At 39.3% G+C, this 20,116-nt stretch overlaps 3 protein-coding genes across 4 annotated transcripts; 1 reads left to right on the top strand and 2 right to left on the bottom strand.

Annotated features, from left to right (window-relative positions):
- Window positions 1–138: 138 nt before the first annotated feature.
- timm10b (translocase of inner mitochondrial membrane 10 homolog B (yeast)) lies at window positions 139–2,551 on the bottom strand. Its single transcript, XM_077622977.1, has 3 exons — window positions 2,280–2,551; window positions 1,397–1,492; window positions 139–514 (listed from the first exon to the last, which is right to left on the bottom strand). The coding sequence occupies exons 1-3, from the start codon at window positions 2,304–2,306 to the stop codon at window positions 254–256; spliced, it is 384 nt and encodes a 127-aa protein (XP_077479103.1). The 5' UTR covers window positions 2,307–2,551; the 3' UTR covers window positions 139–253.
- A 514-nt stretch (window positions 2,552–3,065) lies between these two features.
- Window positions 3,066–10,951, bottom strand: psmd5 (proteasome 26S subunit, non-ATPase 5). The gene is made up of 10 exons (XM_077622694.1): window positions 10,736–10,951; window positions 9,343–9,487; window positions 7,359–7,472; window positions 7,149–7,277; window positions 6,883–6,986; window positions 5,555–5,697; window positions 5,300–5,491; window positions 3,899–4,008; window positions 3,684–3,824; window positions 3,066–3,323 (listed from the first exon to the last, which is right to left on the bottom strand). Exons 1-10 carry the CDS (start codon window positions 10,906–10,908, stop codon window positions 3,069–3,071), a joined length of 1,506 nt encoding a protein of 501 aa, XP_077478820.1. The 5' UTR covers window positions 10,909–10,951; the 3' UTR covers window positions 3,066–3,068.
- An 805-nt stretch (window positions 10,952–11,756) lies between these two features.
- Window positions 11,757–19,702, top strand: surf4 (surfeit 4). Of its 2 annotated transcripts, none has more exons than XM_077623052.1 (6): window positions 11,757–12,095; window positions 14,137–14,323; window positions 16,384–16,460; window positions 16,536–16,579; window positions 16,671–16,857; window positions 18,615–19,702. In XM_077623052.1, the coding sequence occupies exons 1-6, from the start codon at window positions 12,048–12,050 to the stop codon at window positions 18,879–18,881; spliced, it is 810 nt and encodes a 269-aa protein (XP_077479178.1). In that variant the 5' UTR covers window positions 11,757–12,047; the 3' UTR covers window positions 18,882–19,702. The 2 variants fall into 2 exon arrangements, with proteins under 2 accessions (XP_077479178.1, XP_077479177.1); XM_077623051.1 differs by lacking the exon at window positions 11,757–12,095 and adding an exon at window positions 12,200–12,396.
- The last annotated feature ends 414 nt before the right edge of the window (window positions 19,703–20,116 follow it).

Here is a 20,116-nt window from a genome sequence, read left to right as displayed (position 1 = left end):
TTTTGTAGACTTCCCCTTATAAAGGGTTAAGAAATTTAAGTCCCTTCTAATCTTTAGCGTGTTACAAATAAACAGAAGACAATCATTTAAATTGATTTTTTTTTTATTATGATATTGCGGTTGCATTATAATCACACATAAAAATATTAACGAAGCACAGCACGCAGCCGCCAAGATTGCAAGTGGCTCCGATTAAAGTTCAACCATTTCGAGAAGGCGCGACGCCTCCTACAGTTTTCCCTCGGTAGCGTATTCACGTGTCCGTCGGTGAAACTTGGACATCGTCAGTTGCCGTTCGCGCAGATTCTATTGGTCCAGGCGTCGGCGTGATGGCGGGAGGGATTTCGGGTGCGAGCGAGCCGGCGGCTTCCGCCTGCATGGCGTTCTCGGCGGCCTTCTTCTCGATCTCTTCCATGCGTCGCTGCATCATGCGGGGCATGAGCTGCACGTAGGTGGCCATCAGACGGTGGTTGGTGCGAATTAGCTTCCCTGCACAGCTGTCCACGCAGTGCTCCTGCAAAATCCACCCAAAAAACACAATTGAAGTTGTCAACTTTAAACAAAAACTCGTCGCCAAATAGTCACACAGACCATTGGTCGTGAATGGTCAAAGTAAAAAATAATTCTCTTCGCGTAGACTAAAAATATGTAGGGTAATCTAACAAACCGGGTTGCATGTATGCGTCTTGTTGCAATGTTGATGTGGTGAGTGCTGTGTTTTCTGGGATGTCCCTAAACCCACCGTGCATCTTACCGGATTTGTTTTATTTGCGTGGAAATAGTCGTGTTCCATTGTTTTGGTTGCTTATAAACCATTAAAAACACAAACAGTGCAAATACCTCTAGGCCACATTTGTCACAGTGGCGGCCCGGGGGCCAAATCTGGCCCGCCGCATCATTTTGTGTGGCCCGGGGAAGTAAATCATGAGTGCCGACTTTCTGTTTTAGGATCAAATTAAAATGAAGAGTATGGATGTATATTCAATTTCCCGATTTTCCCCCTTTTAAATCAATAATTGTAATTTTTTAATCCATTTTTTCTGTGTTTTTAGTTCAAAAATCATTTTGTAAAATCTAAAAATATATTTTTAAAAAGCTAAAATAAACATTGTTTTAGATCTACAAAAAACTGAATATTCAGGGATTTAATCCATTTATAAAAACATCTAAATATTATATCTAAAATGGTCCGGCCCGCATGAAATCAAGTTGACGTTAATGTGGCCTGTGAACCAACCCGAGTTTGACACCCTTGCCCTAGGCAATAATGGTAACTATGGCATCCTTTTTTAAAATTTTAATGTATTTTCCTTTTTTATACTAAGTAGTTTGACTTAAATTTTGACATTAATATCAAAATGTGGGTTACCTCGCCACAGTAGGAACAGATCCTTACCTCATCCATGGTGAGGTTCCTGTAGTTGAAGTTTCTGGTGCACCGTTGGAAGCAGATCTCCGTCATGCGGTTGTAGACCAGAAGAAAATCTCGCAGCTGCAGAAAACAAAAACATTAAAACCACAGAAAATTAGGGTTGCATCTGGCTAACAATTTTACAAATAAGCGATAGATTGATTTTTTTAGACAAGGATACTAGAGAAAATGTCGTGTTAAGTTGGGTTCAAGGGGCTACAACTGAATTAATATGATATATCAATTACCTTTCCCCTAAAGGAATAAAAATATAGATGGAATTCAGGATGTCACGATGCTGATTTTTTTAATCAGATTTGATTTTTCTCAAAAAATGTTTCGCTGATACTGATTTCTCATCCAGTAAAAAATAACCTAACCATTAAATAATATATTTTTTAGCATTAACGTGAACCCTGGTCGTTCCCCTTTTAAGAAATGCTCTGTTTACTGTTTCTGTCTTGTTACCGTAATTAATTATATTTAGACACATTTCATTTGCATTCCCTATTTTGTTGCATGTGCCTACATTTTGACAATTGTGTTGCTAAAAAAATGGACATTTGAAGGACAAATAGGCATATTTATATTATTATTTTTTTAATGATAAATCAATGTTTTGACCTTGGATCGAATTCGATAGGAGTTCATCAAAAAGCAAATCGGTCCATATTGATGTATCGTTACACCCCTAACAAATATAGTGCATGAATTAATGGAGAAAATTAATAATAATGTAATCTTGCATTTGATTTTGAACCGACAAAATGTGCATCCAAGGTGGGCATTCTGCTAGCGTTTGAGTGAACAAATGCCTATAAAATAAATAAAAATAAAGTTAGAAAAAATGGAATATACAAATAATTACGTTTCTCAGTTGCTGATCTTGATCCATCCTTCTCGTCCCAAGTAGTCATCAAATTTCTAAACTTTGCGATGGTATTTATTTATTAAGTTTATTATTATTATTATTTAGTAAAATGCGCAGGTAGGCAACTAAAATCTACCCGGGCGAGTAAGGTGATGCTAGTGAAGCAATAAGGACGACATGACATGCCTTTGGAGATTTTCATTAACTTCCGGGTATGGACTTCTTCGTTGGTTTGTGTTATTCGTCAAGAACCACGCCAGTTTGCACATTAGCGCTACCCCCATCATTTATGCACTGTACTTCGTTATCTTCATTTTTATAATCTCGTGCTTTTAATGGTTCTCTTATAGAGATTATGAACAATAAATAACGTTTGTTCTAAAATAATACCAACTAATCTTAGGCGATTCTTTGTTGACGTGGATGTTATTCTTGATTCAAGTAAGATGAAACAACTCATTGTTCTTTTGCAATAGTTGAACCCTGTTTATTAACAATAACTGGGCAAAAATAATAATTTCAGAAAGCAAAAACACCTTAAGGAGACACTTGAAACACTTTTGGGAACATTTATAGTATTTATTTTAATCCTATGTGTACCTTGCCTGCATGTATGTATGGGAGTCTTAATTTCAGGATATTCACACTTGCAGAATTAGTTGTTTTTCAACATAGGGAAGTGCCAAAAAGTCCATGAATTTCCAAGATAACACCGTATCCTGCAGTGTTATTCATTTTGAGAATGCATTTGTTATAACGTGGCACGTGTGTGTAAAGTTGACATCTCTAGGCTCCTTCCATGTCGACGGCGGCCACCGCCGACACGTGGTAAGGTCCTTCGTTCTGGTAGCCCTTAAGTGCGATGATGTTATGGCTGCCTAGTACATCCATGGCGGTGGATGAACTCAAGAGCGCGCCCACCAGCTCAAACTTGGCATCTTTGGCCTCCTTGCTTCGACTCGTGGAACGATCCAGGACGAATTCCATGAAACCGGGCGTGTTCACCATCATCCTCTGACCCCACGACTGAGCGGCGATGGCCTAGAATAGAAAAAGTTATCGATACATTTGACAAGAAAACAGTGTGTACCCCCAACTATGTTTTTCATGGCTGAGCAAAATGAGTGAAAAGTCGTGCATAGACTGAATTCCTCTCAACAAGCTTCTGAGACAGTTTAAAAATGACAATGGCGACTGTCAAATCGATGAGAATGACAGAAATTATTTAGGCTTGAACATTAATCCGTCAACTGATATCATTTCGTTGTTGGTAAAATTTAATGAAACTGTTTCTGAATTCATTTCATTCCAGATTCGACCAACTTTCACTGTTATGACAACGTGTCGGGACTGAGAGAGGTTGTCTATTTACTGTAAGTAATGATTTAAGAAAGTGCCTACAGAGAAAACCTGCAGGGCGCCGCAGTGCAGCTCTGGGATGGGTTGAGTGCTGATATCACGAATCGTGTCAATGGGGCGTTTGGATAGAAGGCAAAACCAGGTCTCGGTCAGCGCCAGGAGGTCTTCAGTCTGCTGCTCTGGCTTAAGAGAGTACAAACAACTTTTAACAAAAGACATTTCTCTTCCCAACCAAGGAAAACTTGCATTTCACATACCTGGAGTGTAAGGAGTTGCGAGAAGGCCTCCAAGCAGCGCACTCGAAGCTCGGTGGCGCCGGAGGTCGAAAGCTGGCTCATCCTTAACAACACCGACTTAAAATTTTCACCTAATGGCACAAGGTGAGAAAGATTGTATTCAATTGAGCTGATTTTATTGGATCCTGAACAATGTCTCATTTTACCGCCACACTGCCACTTTACCAATCGTTAAGGTCTCAGCAGGATCAAAGTGTAGTACCGACAGTCTCGGCTAACATAAACGACCTGTCAAAGCCGCTTGAAAAGATGAAGAGACTTGCCACTTTTATGCTTCAGTTAATCGTAATACAAACTCCATATTTGGATCATTTAAAGCACACGTAATACATATTTCCCTGCAAAAAACTGCATTTGTGAAAAAGTTTCTTTCAATTCAGTCACTCCTATTACAACTTGACCCTTGGATCTTTCCAAACAAGTTTTGTGTCATTCACTTTAAAAAAACACACACAAAAAAACTCATCCGTGAAACAGTGTCATTCAACTCAGTCATTTCAATCCTCCAAAACACAAGTACAGTAATACCTCGACATACGAGTGCCCCAACATACGGGCAATTTGAGATACGAGTAAAATTTTGAGCAAATATCTATCTTGAGATACAAGACACATTTTGATATACGAGCATACAGCGAACGTAAGAGGCTGCCCATAAGAACATCATGGCCACTGTCTTTGTGGACATTTGTGTGCATCATTTGGGAATATTTTGAATGGAATACAAAAGCAAACAACTCTCGATAGGTTGCATGTGAAAGTCAGGGTGGAGGCGGGGCAAATAGAGCCAACCCAGGAGAAGAAAGGTATCAAATTTTTAAACTAAATTTGAATTAGGTTTAGTGTAAAGTTAGATTAAACTTATTTTTGAGTGTGTCTGCATCGTAATCCAAGTTGATTTAAAAAAAAATATGTTATGTTACGAGCGCGTTGCCGTGCAAAAGGTCTCCCCCTCTCTCTCTCACCTCCGCGAAATCCGTCTAATTTTAGTATTAGTAAACACATTTTAGTACTATCAAAACACTAGTTATTTCTTACTTTGTTAATAGATGGCGAATTAGAACAAATAAAAATGTTTTTCCAATCCAATATCCTGTTTTGGGTGTTTTTTCAGAGGGTTGGAACGAATCAATTTGTTTTTAGTTCATTTCTATGGGAAACGTTCATTTGAGTTACGAGTAAATCGACATACGAACGCATTAAGCTTGTATCTCAAGGTACCACTGTATTGAGGATTTCACCATGAAAAGACTGCATGCTGGAAATTGAATTTAGCTCATCATAATACAATTCCACACTTGGACCTTTCGAGTAGTATTTTATATTTGTCATTAAAATACTGCAACCTTGAAATAAACTCACCAGTTTTCTGCAGAACTTGCTTCCCTTCCACTGTGGAGCCCAGCAATCCCAACGTGTCCAGAGCCACACCAACCATAGCGGGATCTGGGCCCGAGGCCATCGCAAAAACTTTGTTTAGAAACACCGGGTAGTCCTCGCAAACCTTCTGTGGACTGCGTGCGGCGGCCAGGTTGCCGAAGAACTTCACAAGACCTGCGGAGAGCATCCAGCGGTTACACGCTCAGGCTGTGAGCAACATGGCGGAGGATTTGTTACCTGGGAGGTACAAATAGGAGAAAGGATCCTCGTCGGCGCCTTTGATCATGTTGGAAAACTTGAAAATGACGCCCTCATCATTTAAGAACTTTTGACCATGCCCACAACGGGAAAGAATGGTCAACATCTCAATGGCGGTGGCCCTGAAAAGTATGAGTATTGATTTATTTTATATTTTTTTAAGATATTCTCCATTTAGACCAAAGTTAAACCATGGCACTCATACCTGGGGACAATTTAGAGCAGGGGTGTCAGACTCGGGTTGGTTCGCGGGCCGCTTTAACGTCAACTTGATTTCACGTGGGCCGGACCATTTTAGATATAATATTTAGATTTTTTTATAAATGAATTAAAAGAACTGGATTAAAATCTCTGAATATTCAGTTTTTTATAGATCTAAAACAATGTTTATTTTAGCTTTTTTTATATATATTTTTCGATTTTACAAAATGAATTTTGAACTAAAAACACAGAAAAAAATGATTAAAAAATAATTATTGATTTAAAAGGGGGAAAATCAGGAAATTTAATAGACATCTATACTCTTGATTTTAATTTGATCCTAAAACAGAAAGTCGGCACTCATGATTTACTTTCCCGGGCCACACAAAATGATGCGGCGGGCCAGATTTGGCCCCCGGGCCGCCACTTTGACACATGTGATTTAGAGTGTCCAATCAGCCTACCATGCATGTCTTTGGAATGTGGAAAGAAACCGGAGTACCCAGAGAAAACCCACACAGGCCTGGGGAGAACATGCAAACTCCACAAAGGTGGACTGACCTGGATTTGAACCCAGGTCTCCCACTGTGAGGCCGACGCGCTAACCACTCATGCGCCGCCCCAACTTCCATTTCACGTAATTCAAATATGACAAATTGGGTTGCCTGTAGCTTCATGTTGGATTGTTGATGTTTTGAGTGCCTTGTTTTTCAGGTTGTCCCTAAAGACACCACTGGCCCACTGTCTGACTGGCCTGAAAGAGGGAGGGATTAGTGGACGAATTGCTTTTGTGGGCGTCGTCTACAGCCGTCAGTGGTCGTATTTTGTGCTTTCAGTTTCAAAAGAACAATTGAAAAGCCTTCATCCACCACCCAGCAATAATGGTAAATAGAGCATCATCATTTTTCATTTGACTTTTTTTATATTGAGTATATTGATAGAACTTTCAAAGTTAACAATGAAATCCGACATACACGGAAATTCGGCTGAAAAAAAGACACGCCTTAACCGAGGTTTCCAGATTTTAAAACGACCCTTTTTGACACATCTATCATGATTATGCAAAGTTATCATGAAAGAAATGACTTTTTCATGTGCGTTATTACCTGATCAAAACATCGTCCCCCGTCAGTTCAGCGATGAGGTCATTTAATATCACCTGACAGAACGAGAGGTAATCGAGGCCCATCGTCGCCACATCCACAACCAGCTGGTGACAAATCGAAAATCAAAATACAACTGTTTCCGCATAGGCGATCGGGAAAAATCATTCTTTGAACTGCTTTTCAAGACTTCAGCAAAGTGGGAAAATCCATTCACAGGTCGGAATTTGTATTCTATTTCCAAACATTGCGTTTTTTTTCTGGCGTACCTCATAGACTCTGTAGCGGACGATGTCGCTCACGGTCATCACATTCTTCAGAACGTTCAGCAATTCGCCCCGGAACAGTTTTTCCAAGCAGGTTGGTGACCGACTTAGTCTGGACAAAGCCTGAATGGCCTGCGGAAAGAGTCGTTGGGGTAAAATTGCCCAAAATTAGAAGGAATAAAGGCCCTATAATGGAGTCAAACTTCTGGATACCTGTTTGGCCACCGTCATGTTTTCCTCCTCAATGGAGCGGATCACACTTCCCATAACGTTGCGGCTGTTGAGGATTTCCACGGTGGCGTCCGGGTCATCTCCCATTCTCCCCACCTAACCAGTGATAGTCAAATTGTGTCTTTTGTTAGAATCTACACCAAAGTGGCGGCCCGGGGGCCAAATCTGGCCCGCCGCATCATTTTTTGTGGCCCGGGAAAGTAAATCATGAGTGCCGACTTTCTGTTTTAGGATCAAATTAAAATGAAGAGTATAGATGTACAGTGGTACCTCGAGATACGAGCTTAATCCGTTCCGGAACTGAGCTCGTATGACGAGATTCTCGTAACTCGAGCGGACGTTTTCCATTGAAATGAATGGAAAACAAATTAATTCGTTCCAGCCCTCTGAAAAAACACCAAAAACAGGATATTGGATTGGAAAAAATGTTTTATTTCTTCTAATTCGCCATCTATTAATAAAGTAACACATAACTAGTGGTTTAATAGTAATAAAATGTGTTTAATCTAACAAAAATTGGGCAGATTTCGCCGACGGGAGACAGAGACGTTTGGGGGCGTGGGCAGGGGGTTCCTTTTTTTTTTCCACGACAACGCACTCGTAAACGGAACAAACAAATTTAAATTAACTTGGGTTAATATATACAGACACTCAAACATACGTTTAATGTAACTTTACACAAAACTGAATTCTAATTTTGTTGTAATCTTTTGTTACCTTCGTTTTTCGGGTTGGCGGTTTGCCACGCCTCACGTTCGCTATCGATGGACTGTTTGCTGTTGTATTGCCTTCAAAATATTCCCAAAATGATGCACACAAATGTCCTCACAATAGGATAACGCACGACCACTTGCCAACGAGAAATAGTCTTTAAAAAACGATCGCGGGAGCTTTCCTAAGAAAGAATAACAGGAAATGACATAGCTGAGCTTCCCACGTAGTGATTGTGGGTAATGAAGTTTTATTCTGAGAAAGGTTGCCATTGCCTTTGGTTTTGTGTGCAGGAGTATACTTCATTACCCAGAAATCCCTCTTTTTGCATGCGCGTTGTGCGTTTCCTGGTCCTAGGAGAAACTCGTCTGAATTAATTAGTTCCGTGCTCGTAAATATTGTTATACACGAAAGATATGCAAAAAAGACCTGGCTTGGTCGCATCACGAAATTTTGACCGCATAACGGGCGACTTATTCGATCGAAATTTCCCCCGTAAGACGAGCATTTTGTATGACGAGCGGTCGTATGACGAGATACCACTGTATATTACATTTTCTGATTTTACAATTATTTATTTAAAAGGGGGGAAATCAGGAAATTTAATATACATCTATACTCTTCATTTTAATTCGATCCTAAAACAGAAAGTCGGCACTCATGATTTACTTTCCCGGGCCACACAAAATGATGCGGCGGGCCATATTTGGCCCCCGGGCCGCCACTTTGACACGTGATTTATAATGTATAAATAAAGGAGTCATTATTTAAGAAATAAAAGAATCATAATAATATTATACTCAATAGATGCAAATTTTAAAGTAGTATTTACAAAAATGTTTGAAAGTGCGCAAATGTGTAGTATTTGGTAGATTTGTCCCAATCACATATTTTTGCACTGGATTCCAAGTCACCTGATTTTTAGGATCAGCCAATACCAAGTTCTGATGTTACCATGTTAACAATAGTCTTTAGTTTCGCCAAATCAAGTCATTTATTACGTTTTACTTCGCATGGACGTGCCTTTAAACAGGCTAGACCATTCATATCTTCACAAGGTTCACAGTGGGTGCCGCAGCCTATCCCACCTGGGCACACCCTGAATTGGTCGCCAGCCAATCACAGGCCACAACGAGACAGACAACTAGTTGCAATCAAACTCATACCTAGAGGCAATTTAGAGTGTCCAAACAGCCTATCATGAATGTCAAATAAATACGGTAATTATGATTGGAGGTGCCTATTAGCTGCTTACCTGAGTCAAAGCCAGGATTTTTACGTTGCTGTCAGGGTGCTCCAGACCCGCTTGCAGCTCCACTCTGTAGTCTTGAGCTACCTGCAGGGGGCTGCAGGCCATTAAGATGTGCTGGAGGATTTCCACGCACAGCTCCACTTGTTCCCTGTCAATTTGTAACTTGTCAATACTAGTGTCAGTCATCATGTTTTAATCATAAACATTCGTGGAAGAAAAATCAAGCTTTTAGCAATACGGGAGTCAAACAATAATGACTTGATTTCAGTTTTCTAACAATATGCTGTGATGTTGGCGGTTGCGCTGCTAATTTGTGGATGCGAATACTTCATTTTTTTGTGATTTTGCAGCATGTTTTGGAATGGTTGTATCCAGGCCAACGTCTTTGGTTTTGAAGCTGACAGCATTGGTGAGTCACCACTGTGGTAAGCAATGTTCCCTCTAATTTTTTGTTTGTCTGGGCAGAAAGACAACCTCCCTGTGCACACTGAGTACTGGTGTGAGCAACATCATCATTGCTCGCTATGGGTACACACCAGTATCACACCTGCCATAAGCAGGTGCATGTCTACTACACATAAATGATGTAGTAATAATAAAATGTAATGATTAATATCTATGAATGGGCAGCCCAGCGAATGAGTGGTTCACGCGTCCGCCTCACAGCTAAAAAAAAAAAATGGATTTTATTTTGTGCGCTCCATATGATTTGCTGTGCACAGACAAGACGAGAGTTGTGCACAAGTATAGTTTACTTTTGATGATTTCAATAATATTAATGATGAAAACTGATGAGTAGGTTGGAATTTTATTTGTTAGGTTGTTTACATCTTATATCAATTGGAAATCAAATGTCAAGTGCATGAATTTCATGATGTGCGGATCATTTGATTTTAAAAATAAATATACATAAATGGACTGTGATTTGGCCTAAAAGATTTCAAATTCATTATAATTGATCACAAATATAAACGGGCTTCTCATTGTGTTAATGGATCAAATTATCGTTCATGTTGTAACTTCATTTTTAATTGGATTTTTAGGGGGGTTCTGAGAGCCTTCTAGAATGCATTTTTTTAATAGATCAGATTAGATAACTTTATTCATCCCGTATTTAGGAAATTTTACTGTCACAGTAGCAAGAGGGTGAGAATACAGACGCAGGAAATGACATTTTAGACATAAATCAATAGGTAATAAATAAATAAGCGTGTTGCTGAAATATATATACATACACATGCATGGATATAAAAAAATGTAGGTCACAAAGTAATTTCCTTGCACTTTACAGAAACGTAAATCTCAAAATAGTCTTGGATTGCGATACAACACGATCACAATACCAATGAAAGTGCGTTAACCCAAACAATGAGAAGGCAAACATAGTCACACTAACCTTTCATCTGAGTACAACAAGGAAAAGATTGGTTCGAAGCGACGTCCACTAACAATGTCGCCCAAGGAGCTTGCGGGTATGGATGAAAGTGCAGTTTTAAGACATTGAAGCTCTTCAATCGGGTCTTCTGTGTCGGAGATGGCTTCTAGCAAACTCTCAATGGTGGACGCCATGATTTGGTCTGTTTACATCGGAAACAGCCACTGACTGGATAGTTCGCACATAGATATAACCCATATAGATAGAGGTAGATTGTTAAATGCTATGTTCCAACGGGAGTGGCGTTAACCCTTGTCGGCCATTTTCTTTCAGTGCCATTCGATAAACTTAGTCACCGGAGCGTGTAGTACTTTAAATTGGCTATAAATTAGTAAAAATTTTAAACATGTTTTCCCCAGCAATGTAGTTGATACGTTTTTTTAATAAAAAAAACGTTTAAAATGTATTTAACCATGCACACACCCATACCTAGGGGCAATTTAGTGTCCAATCAGCCTACCATGCATGCTTTTGGAATGTGGGAGGAAACCAGAGTACCCTGAGGAAACCCACGCAGAACATGCAAACCCACACAGGTGGACCGACCCTGGATTTGAACCCAGAACCCCAGAGCTGTGAGGCCGCTAACCACTCGCACCACCCCCCGCCCACTTTGATCATAATTTAGTTTTTTTATCACTCTTCTACATTCATAATATCATTGATACTGATTTATTAGCAACAGCATAACAATGTTGTCAAAAGAATCCAGACTTTTTTTTTTACTTTCAAAGTGGTGAAATTATTAATTAATGCACACATTTTTATTTATTTTTATTTTTCAATTCTGAGTATGGCCCTCAAAATATATGAAAATAATAATTGTTTATGGATCTCTCTGTCAAAAAGGTCCCCTGTCGTAGAGGTTAAAAAAGTGTGTAAAAGGGTAAATCGCTTTTTAGATTAATTTGCTCTTTTGTGGATTTCCTAACACACATGAAATCACGGCGTCAGACTCCAGAAGAGCCGACGTGGCACAAGCCTGTAGCAGAAGCGGCAAGGCTGCCAAAGACGGGGAGGAGGAACCGGAGTAGGAGGACCAGACCGCTGGCTTGAGTCTCGTCAAATCGCGGTGCATTGTGGGGCGGAGGCGGCCTTTCCTCACTGTCTACACACCGCCAAGAGCCGTAGTCGCTTTTCGGCACACGCATCTTCCCAAGTCCGTAACGTGAACGTGGAGGAAAGTCTCAAACAAGCAAAGACAACAATACATCCAGAGTGTGTCAGATAAAGCCTTTATTATTGCTACCAACCAGCCGTTTGGTCGACAAACATGGGACAGGAAGATCTCATGAGCACGGCCGAAGACGTGGCAGACCAGGCAAGTTGAACTATTAGCACACGCCTGCTAGCCCCCCGCTGAACGCGACTTTTCCCTTCTTACTCGGGGAGGGACGAATGACGGCTTGACGTTAAAATGTTCCCCGACAAGCCAGATGAACTAGTCTCATTCGCACGGTGGAGTTAATTGGCGTGACAAACCAGTTGTGCGACAGTCTTTCTCGTTCTCTTTTTCAAAACCCACTTACACTTCGGTCGAGGGAGAAGTTGTTGTTTGTCGTGCAGCCAAGATGCAGACGGTGCCGATAAGTGGGAAGCCAGGTAATAGCCGGTATCAAGAGGTACGGTTCCGACCATTGTAATTATCACTTTATAACGAAAATAACACTACGCGATTTAAAAATAACGCAGTCGTTTGCTGTTGACGTCAATCCTTCACACTAGTTCCTGGGCACTGCTTGTATTTTTTTCCGAGCTACTTTTTAGACGATAAAACTACTCCCACATGGGCACAAATGTGTTTTTGAGATGAAAATTGCACCTATTGTTTCAGTTTACGTTGTCCTATATTTGTTACGTAGCCACTGGAGGGAATTAAAAAGTAACAAACTACCTAACGGGGACTATTTGGTCGTATCGTATTTGGATTGGCTCCCATTTTGTCCATTCATGCCTCACCTTGCAGTCTTGGAGGGGACTTGTTGAAAGCTGATTGGCTAACATGCTCTGTTTGTGCTGACGTGGCCGCCGGGAGTGGGAGGGCCTACACGTTTGCGTCAAAGCGACACATGAAGCTTGAATGCTACAAAGTGTCTTTGAAATGATAGAACACCATATTTTTGACATAATTCCCTAATAAGGGCGGCCCGGCGGCTGAATGGTTGAATAAGTGTGGCCCGGCGGCTGAATGGTTAGTGCGTCGACCTCAGCTCTGGGGTCCTGGGTTCGAATCCAGGTCAGTCCACCTGTGTGGAGTTTGCATGTTCTCCGATCACCAGGCCTGCGTGGGTTTCCTCTGGGTACTCTGGTTCCCCCCTACATGCTAAAGACATGAATGGTAGGCATGTGGGACACTAAATTGCCCCTAGGTATGAGTGTGAGCGTGAATGGTTCGCCTTGTGCCCGAAATTTAGCTGGGATAGTCTCCAGCACCCCCTGTGACCCTTGTGAGGATAAAGCGGTTCTGAAAATGAATCAATAAATGACTTCCATCGTAAAAATCGTAACAGAAAAGGCTTTATAATGAGGTCCCACTTATAATTTTATTTGCTGGCTTGGCTATGCCCACAAAAAAGAAGGTGTTACACCCCCAAAATGAGGTACAGATTTTTGTAGTCCGCTAGCATGCGATCCATAGGCGCGGTTCGTTCTTGCCACGCTATCGTACAGTCATTCTGTCAACACGTACTAACTAGCGCACCACGAGAACGCTAGCTGCGATCATCAATTCTGTTTGTGATATCCCAACCGGTTTTGCCGAGAAAAAGCAGGTGTTTTCTGATACATTGTTCTGGATGGAATAACTATAAAAGGGGAGGTTTGATTGGCAAATTCCTTTTCTAAATGGAAAATTACATAAGTGTAGCCATTTGCTTTCTTTTGAGACCGTCAAAAAAATTCTTAGTACCTTTTTAAATTGAAGAGATGGAAGGTTTTTGGACTTTTTATTTTCTTGCTGGATTTGTAATATACATTTATATGTGTTAGAATTGCCTTTCATAATCAAAATGCTTTGAAAAAAATGTATATCACTTTACAAAATTGGTGAGATGTGACCGTTCATACAATTTCAATTTCTTTTTATTATATAATTCAAAAAAGTGTTCAGAAATGTTTTCAACCCAAGAAAACAATCACTAGATTAGCCAAATTAATCGTAGCAAAGTAGGCCAAAAGTAGGAAAAACTCGTTCCCCGGAATTTGATATTCCATCTGCATAAATTGGGAGTGGAGAATTTTTAAAATCCAGTTTTAACTGCCTCAACCCAAAGCAGCGACTCTTTTTGAGCTTCGGTTAAGCAATAAATTGATGTAAGCTGCTTTCAAATTTTCCATCCGGTTTTTGTTATGTTTTTTAACAGTTCCTGCGGGTGACCAAACAATACCTGCCTCATCTGGCACGCCTGTGCCTTATTAGCACCTTCTTGGAAGATGGCATCCGCATGTGGTTCCAGTGGAGCGACCAGCGGGATTATATTGAGGTCACATGGAACTCTGGTTACTTCCTGGCGACCTGCTTTGTGCTTATTAATCTATTAGGCCAGCTAGGTGAGTACGTGGCAATAACATGCAAGTACAGAAGCACAATCAAGGAATTCATTACAAGTTAGGGCTGCAGCAATCTATTATTAAAGTCATTGATTAATCAAGTATTCGTAGTAGGATAACAAATTCTTGCAGAGTAATTTTGTACAATAAAATAATGTAATTATATTTATTTATTACTTTTATTTATTTTTTATTATATAAAAACAATAATGTACAACCCAAAAAAAACAAGTGTTTATGCTCAAAATAACATTTATTTTGTACATTGGGGTGAATACTAATTAAAATAAAACCCCGTTTAGCAGAACAAACATATTTTTCAAGATATCCAATTTCACAATCTGTTTTAGTAAATGAATTGAACACTTAAATTAAACAATTAAACATATCAAAAGTAAGCACATAGTAAGCCTAATAAGTAAGATAAATAAGCACAAGCTCTTAGCTAGCCACATATTTAGCATTCACAATTGAACAGTAATTAATACATGAACTGTATCTTCTAGCGTAGCGATTAGTTACTTGCGGTAGCCTTATGCTAATCCCAAATTAGCATAATATTTACACAAGAACGATAGTATAATCCCTGTAATATTATTCAACACTTCTAGAACGCCAAATTCAAACCACACATCGTTTAGGAAAATAACACATCAACTTCACATCATCACACACTTGTTTGTTGTAATAAATAAACAACTCACTAGAAATTGTTATAATATATAATTATTGATTTTTACATTATATTTTATACCGGAAGTGGTAATGTAAAAAATGATGACTGAAACAAGGGTATGGCTTATATGCGCACAAGACTTACAGCGTTGCTATTCTCTTTTTCACCAGTAAAAGTAATATTTGCTATTTGTTGGTTATTTTCTGTTTTGCAGTAAGAAAATAATCATCACTAGATGAATTACTAACTTCCTTATGATATTGACCCTCATAATGTGCTTTTGATTCATACAGTATCTCAGAAATACCACTTCGATCCAGGTGCGGCTTATAAGCAAGAAATTGTAAAATTCAACGATTTTAAGGCAATTTTAAAGGTGTGGCTTATACGTGAGAAAATACAGTACCATATTTTCACGACTATAAGGCGAACTTAAAAGTCTTAAATTTTCTCCAAAATAGACAGGGCGCCTTATAATCCAGTGTGCTTTATATATGGACCAATACTAAAATTGTTATCACGATAAAATAAAATAAATCAGTCGATAGGGTACACCATCCTCTACAACTACGGCAAGCAGCCCCCGACTCTACTATTTTCCCCGTAGAAAAAGTACTGTGCAGTGACTGCTGGGATATATAGTTCTTTAGTCAATACACCCAGTATGACGGCGAGCACACTAATTTGGTGCTTGCCGTCATTCCGGCTGGATTTACAAAAGAACTCCTGCCGCTAGATGTTGGCGTGGACATCGACATCAACACAGCTTTACAAAGAGTGGCAGGTAGCGCCGGGCTAGTTGCGCTAGCTACTATTTGCGAATGGATCGTGGCCGCCTGGACGAACGTATAAAACTCAGCGTTTTCAATGACTCATTTGGACAATTGTTAAATTCAGACACGCAAAATGAGGACTTTGATGGATTTGTGGGTGATGATGACGTGAGTACATTGTAAAATGGCTAAATAAAGTACAACCGAACTCAGTTTTGCTTCCGTTGCCTTTTTAAAAACGTGTTTTTGGCGTGTGTCCGTATGTTTAAACTGGTGTGTGTTTTGCTATGCCCGGCTGCGTCTGTAAAAACGGTGTGTCCTGTGTGTGTCAAATACAGAAATAGCACTCGTTACAGAAACTGCACCTTTAAATGCCATGCGGCATATAGTTGTGAAAATACGGTATATAAAGCTATTTTAAAACTAAATATTGCGCCACTCTTAATTAAACAATTCTACGCTGTCAAATTTATTTGGAAGCTTTGTTTCTTATTGAATCGATTAATTGTTGCAGGTCCAATCACAAGGCACCAGTAAACAGTTCAATACAATGTGGTTGTAAAGTATCATTAGTAATATGTTGGTTTTTTTTCACTTTTGCATCCTAAAAGGTGGCTGCATCCTTATCCTGAGTAGAAATTTTGTACAACATGCCTGTTTTGGATTATTTGGCATCATAGCGCTACAGGTGAGCAAAAAATAGTAAGTGACTGTGGACCTTGTGGAACTGTAATCTGAGATATCTTCATGTATTTCTCACCAGACTATTGGCTACAGCATTTTATGGGATATAAAGTTTTTGATGAGGTAGGCCTCGCACATTTATCTCTGTTCACATGAATATTTGGGAGTAGTTTCCCCCCTCACTTTTGACAGTCCCCTTGCCTTTCTTCTGTAGAAACCTGGCCCTGGGCGGTGGTCTCCTGCTGCTGCTGGCCGAGTCGCGCTCGGAAGGGAAGAGCATGTTTGCTGGAGTGCCGTCCATGGGCGAGAGTTCGCCCAAGCAGTACATGCAGCTGGGGGGCCGCATCCTGCTGGTTCTCATGTTCATGTCTCTTGTCCATTTTGACACAAGCCTTTTGTCCGTAAGTATTCATACAGCCAGCAAATGTCAATTCAAAATATTTGCCTTTCCCCAGTCAATCAGTATGTGGCGCACCATCAAATACCGTATTTTTCAAACATAAAAGTTGCACTAGCACACAACAAAAGGGAAGAAAATATATAAGTTGGATTGGAGTAGAAGTTATACAACATTTTACGTTAAAGTAAAAAGAAAAAAGGAACAACAGTCAAATTAACCACTAGTTCATGTAATATATTAAGCCTAAAAACACAGCATAACAAGCTGTTGGCGACAAAGTAGGAAAAAAAACATAAGTCACGGGCCGAAGCAAACTATGAAAAATGTGCGACTAATAGTTTTTCTGTGATGTTTTTGTTAACATTTTAACATATGTTCATTGAGATATCTATATATAAATACAAAAACATGAAAAATGAAAAATACCATGATTCATATGGTAAAGGTGTGTGTAATAACAATTGACCATAAATAGTCATTTGCCCTGTCTTCAGTGTCCACAAAAAATGAATAAATACAACATAATTTTACTTTCTCTATGAAGTTTTAACTTTTGACATTTGCGTACAATATTTGCTTTCTGCCTCATCTAAAAAAAAGGATCAATTTTAATTGTACTGGAAAAACTGGTTTTGAAAGTTTGAGTTTGTCAGATCGCTGACACGCCCCCCCAGTTAAACTGGATTTAACGGTGGTGAAACTTGATCACTAAATTCCATTGAGCTACGATTGAAATTTATTTCATGTTTATAACTTTCAATAGCAGTGAAAAAGTTATTCAGGCCTACTAACAACATAAATACTCCCAAGGTGTATTGCATGAAATCCCTAAACCTATGTATGTGTGGCACTAACTTCCATACATACATTTGCATACATATTTTATGATAAATGAGAATACTAATCTTTTAAGGGATAATAGTGGCCAGTATTACAAATTAAGGATTAAATTATGCTATTTCTATGTAAAGTACTGCTCTACTTACTAAAAATCCAAGTTCTGGAACCAATTAATTTTGTAAGTAGAGTTATCACTGTATTTAAACCGAAATAGTTTTTAGCCTTATTTCAATAACCTTATGTGGTTTAATGTCCGATAGCTTTTTTCCAATTGAGGGAAAAAATTTGAGGAACAAATTATGCTATTTCTATGTAAAGTGCTGCTCTACTTACTAAAAATCCAAGTTATGAAACAAGTTCTGGAACCAATTAATTTTGTAAGTAGAGGTATCACTGTATTTAAACCAAAATAGTTTTTAGCCTTATTTCAATAACCTTATGTGGTTTAATGTCGGATAGCTTTTTTCCAATTGAGGAACAAATTATGCTATTTCTATGTAAAGGGCTGCTCTACTTACTAAAAATCCAAGTTATGAAACAAGTTCTGGAACCAATTAATTTTGTAAGTAGAGGTATCACTGTATTTAAACCGAAATAGTTTTTAGCCTTATCTCAATAACCTTATGTGGTTTAATGTCGGATAGCTTTTTTTCCAATTGAGGGAAAAATAGAAAATATAGATGCTATTTTTTTTTATTTGGTACAATTCCGTGCTGTTGGATTAAGACTCTGTTTTGGCAGTTCCTCAAAATTGCGTGACTCACTCGTAAGGTCGACTTGCATGCAAAAAATATGTCATTGCATCATTTGGACTGAAAACTAATGAAAATGCCGAATTCAGTATGTAAGAAAAAATATATAAATAGGAAGTTCATTGAATATAAAATCCATTTTTACCCCTGGACCTCTCTTCACCAGATCCTGCAAAACGTGGTGGGCACCGCCCTCATCATTTTGGTGGCTATTGGCTTCAAGACCAAGCTGGCGGCGCTCACCCTGGTCGTGTGGCTGCTCGCCATGAACGTCTACTTCAACGCCTTCTGGAACATCCCCGCCTACAAGCCCATGCACGACTTCCTCAAGTACGACTTCTTCCAAACCACGTCTGTCATCGGCGGCTTGCTGTTGGTGGTGGCCCTCGGGCCTGGCGGTGTGTCCATGGACGAGAAAAAAAAAGAGTGGTAGAAAGGCAGGTGAGAAAAATAATACATAGCACCACCGACCGACCGACCAGGACCCAAAAACACCCCCCCAAATCCCACTCTCTAACTATTGTTTCACCTGGAAACACAGGGTTTACGCTATATGTTTTGAATTATTATTTTTTTGGGGGGGGGGTCCCAAGCTGAGACACTGATCCCCCATTTTTTTGTTTCTTTATATCATGGCTTTCATTGAAACAGTGTACATTGTTTCCCCACGGCAGGAAGATGAAAAGGCCCATATATTTCAAGTTAAAATTTCTACTCGTCCTGTGAATAGGTAAACATCATATCCTGTGTTATTGGTGTTATTTCGGATAGGGATTTCCCAGTTTTTTTTCTTTTTTTTTTCGACAACTTGAGATTTAAAACGTAGTTCCTCTCGGGAACCCAAAATGTTTACAGATGATTTAAATTTTAAAAAGACACACACGAATCAAAAATTCTTTCTGCCGAGAAAATGTGGGAAATTGAACTGTACTCGTGACACGGAAATTCGCAAGATGGATATTTGTCGACTTGAGATGGGGGGAGAGGAGGGGGGTTGCCTGCGATTTACAAAATGGTGGAATCTCATGCTCCGTTTTAAAATCACTTGGCGGTTGTTAGAGCCAGGACTCGTCGTCGAGCACTTTGCTTCCGTATGTCTAGTGAACTGTGTAAGACGTGTGGGAGCCTCCTGTTCTGTCATATGCCATATTTTGCCGTCTTGAAGCGCAACTAGAACCAAGCAGACTGTTTTTGGGTCGCTCTGCTTTGTTGTTTTTGCCCAAAATAAAGTATACTGTGTTTTGATTTTCAGAAGTTTATATTGTATTTTTGATTTTTGTGTGTTTCCTTTCGATTTGGAGGTTCATAGCAGAAAATTAAAAAGAGACAACAAGCGACAGAGTGATCGTCTCCTTTAAGGTTTGGATGCACAACATGGGTGAGAAGTGAAGGAAGTTTTGTCTTTGTTATAAATTAATTTCAATATTCAATGTATTGCTCATTTAACTTGTTTTTAATTCGATTTTTTTTCCTTTTTGAATTGAAACACCGAATCACAGTTTTAAGATGCGATATCTTGATTTTTTTATTTATTCAATTAGTAGTTCAAGTATGGACTAAATTATTGTTGTTTTGTTTAGCACAAATCATTTCCTTAGAATTTCTTATAAGGAACACCCATAGTTTTAAGGTTAAACATAGCCCACATCTATTCCATGTGAAAACAGT

Source organism: Stigmatopora argus, chromosome 16 (genome assembly GCF_051989625.1).
Source record: "Stigmatopora argus isolate UIUO_Sarg chromosome 16, RoL_Sarg_1.0, whole genome shotgun sequence".
NCBI lineage: Eukaryota > Metazoa > Chordata > Actinopteri > Syngnathiformes > Syngnathidae > Stigmatopora > Stigmatopora argus.
Note: the sequence above shows the minus strand (reverse complement) of the source record. Positions and strands in the feature narration are given on the sequence as shown.

Coding starts and splice junctions, on each gene's coding strand:
- surf4 (XM_077623051.1), top strand. CDS start 12,346: ATGCAGACGGTGCCGATAAGTGGGAAGCCAGGTAATAGCCGGTATCAA. Junction 12,397..14,136: donor GTAATAGCCGGTATCAAGAG/GTACGGTTCCGA, acceptor GTTTTTTAACAG/TTCCTGCGGGTGACCAAACA. Junction 16,580..16,670: donor GATATAAAGTTTTTGATGAG/GTAGGCCTCGCA, acceptor TTTCTTCTGTAG/AAACCTGGCCCTGGGCGGTG.
- timm10b (XM_077622977.1), bottom strand. CDS start 2,306: ATGGATCAAGATCAGCAACTGAGAAAC. Junction 1,493..2,279: donor AAGATCAGCAACTGAGAAAC/GTAATTATTTGT, acceptor TGTTTTCTGCAG/CTGCGAGATTTTCTTCTGGT. Junction 515..1,396: donor GGAACCTCACCATGGATGAG/GTAAGGATCTGT, acceptor TGGATTTTGCAG/GAGCACTGCGTGGACAGCTG.
- psmd5 (XM_077622694.1), bottom strand. CDS start 10,908: ATGGCGTCCACCATTGAGAGTTTGCTAGAAGCCATCTCCGACACAGAA. Junction 7,278..7,358: donor ACATGACGGTGGCCAAACAG/GTATCCAGAAGT, acceptor CTCTTTCCGCAG/GCCATTCAGGCTTTGTCCAG. Junction 5,698..6,882: donor GGGGACGATGTTTTGATCAG/GTAATAACGCAC, acceptor CATACTTTTCAG/GGCCACCGCCATTGAGATGT.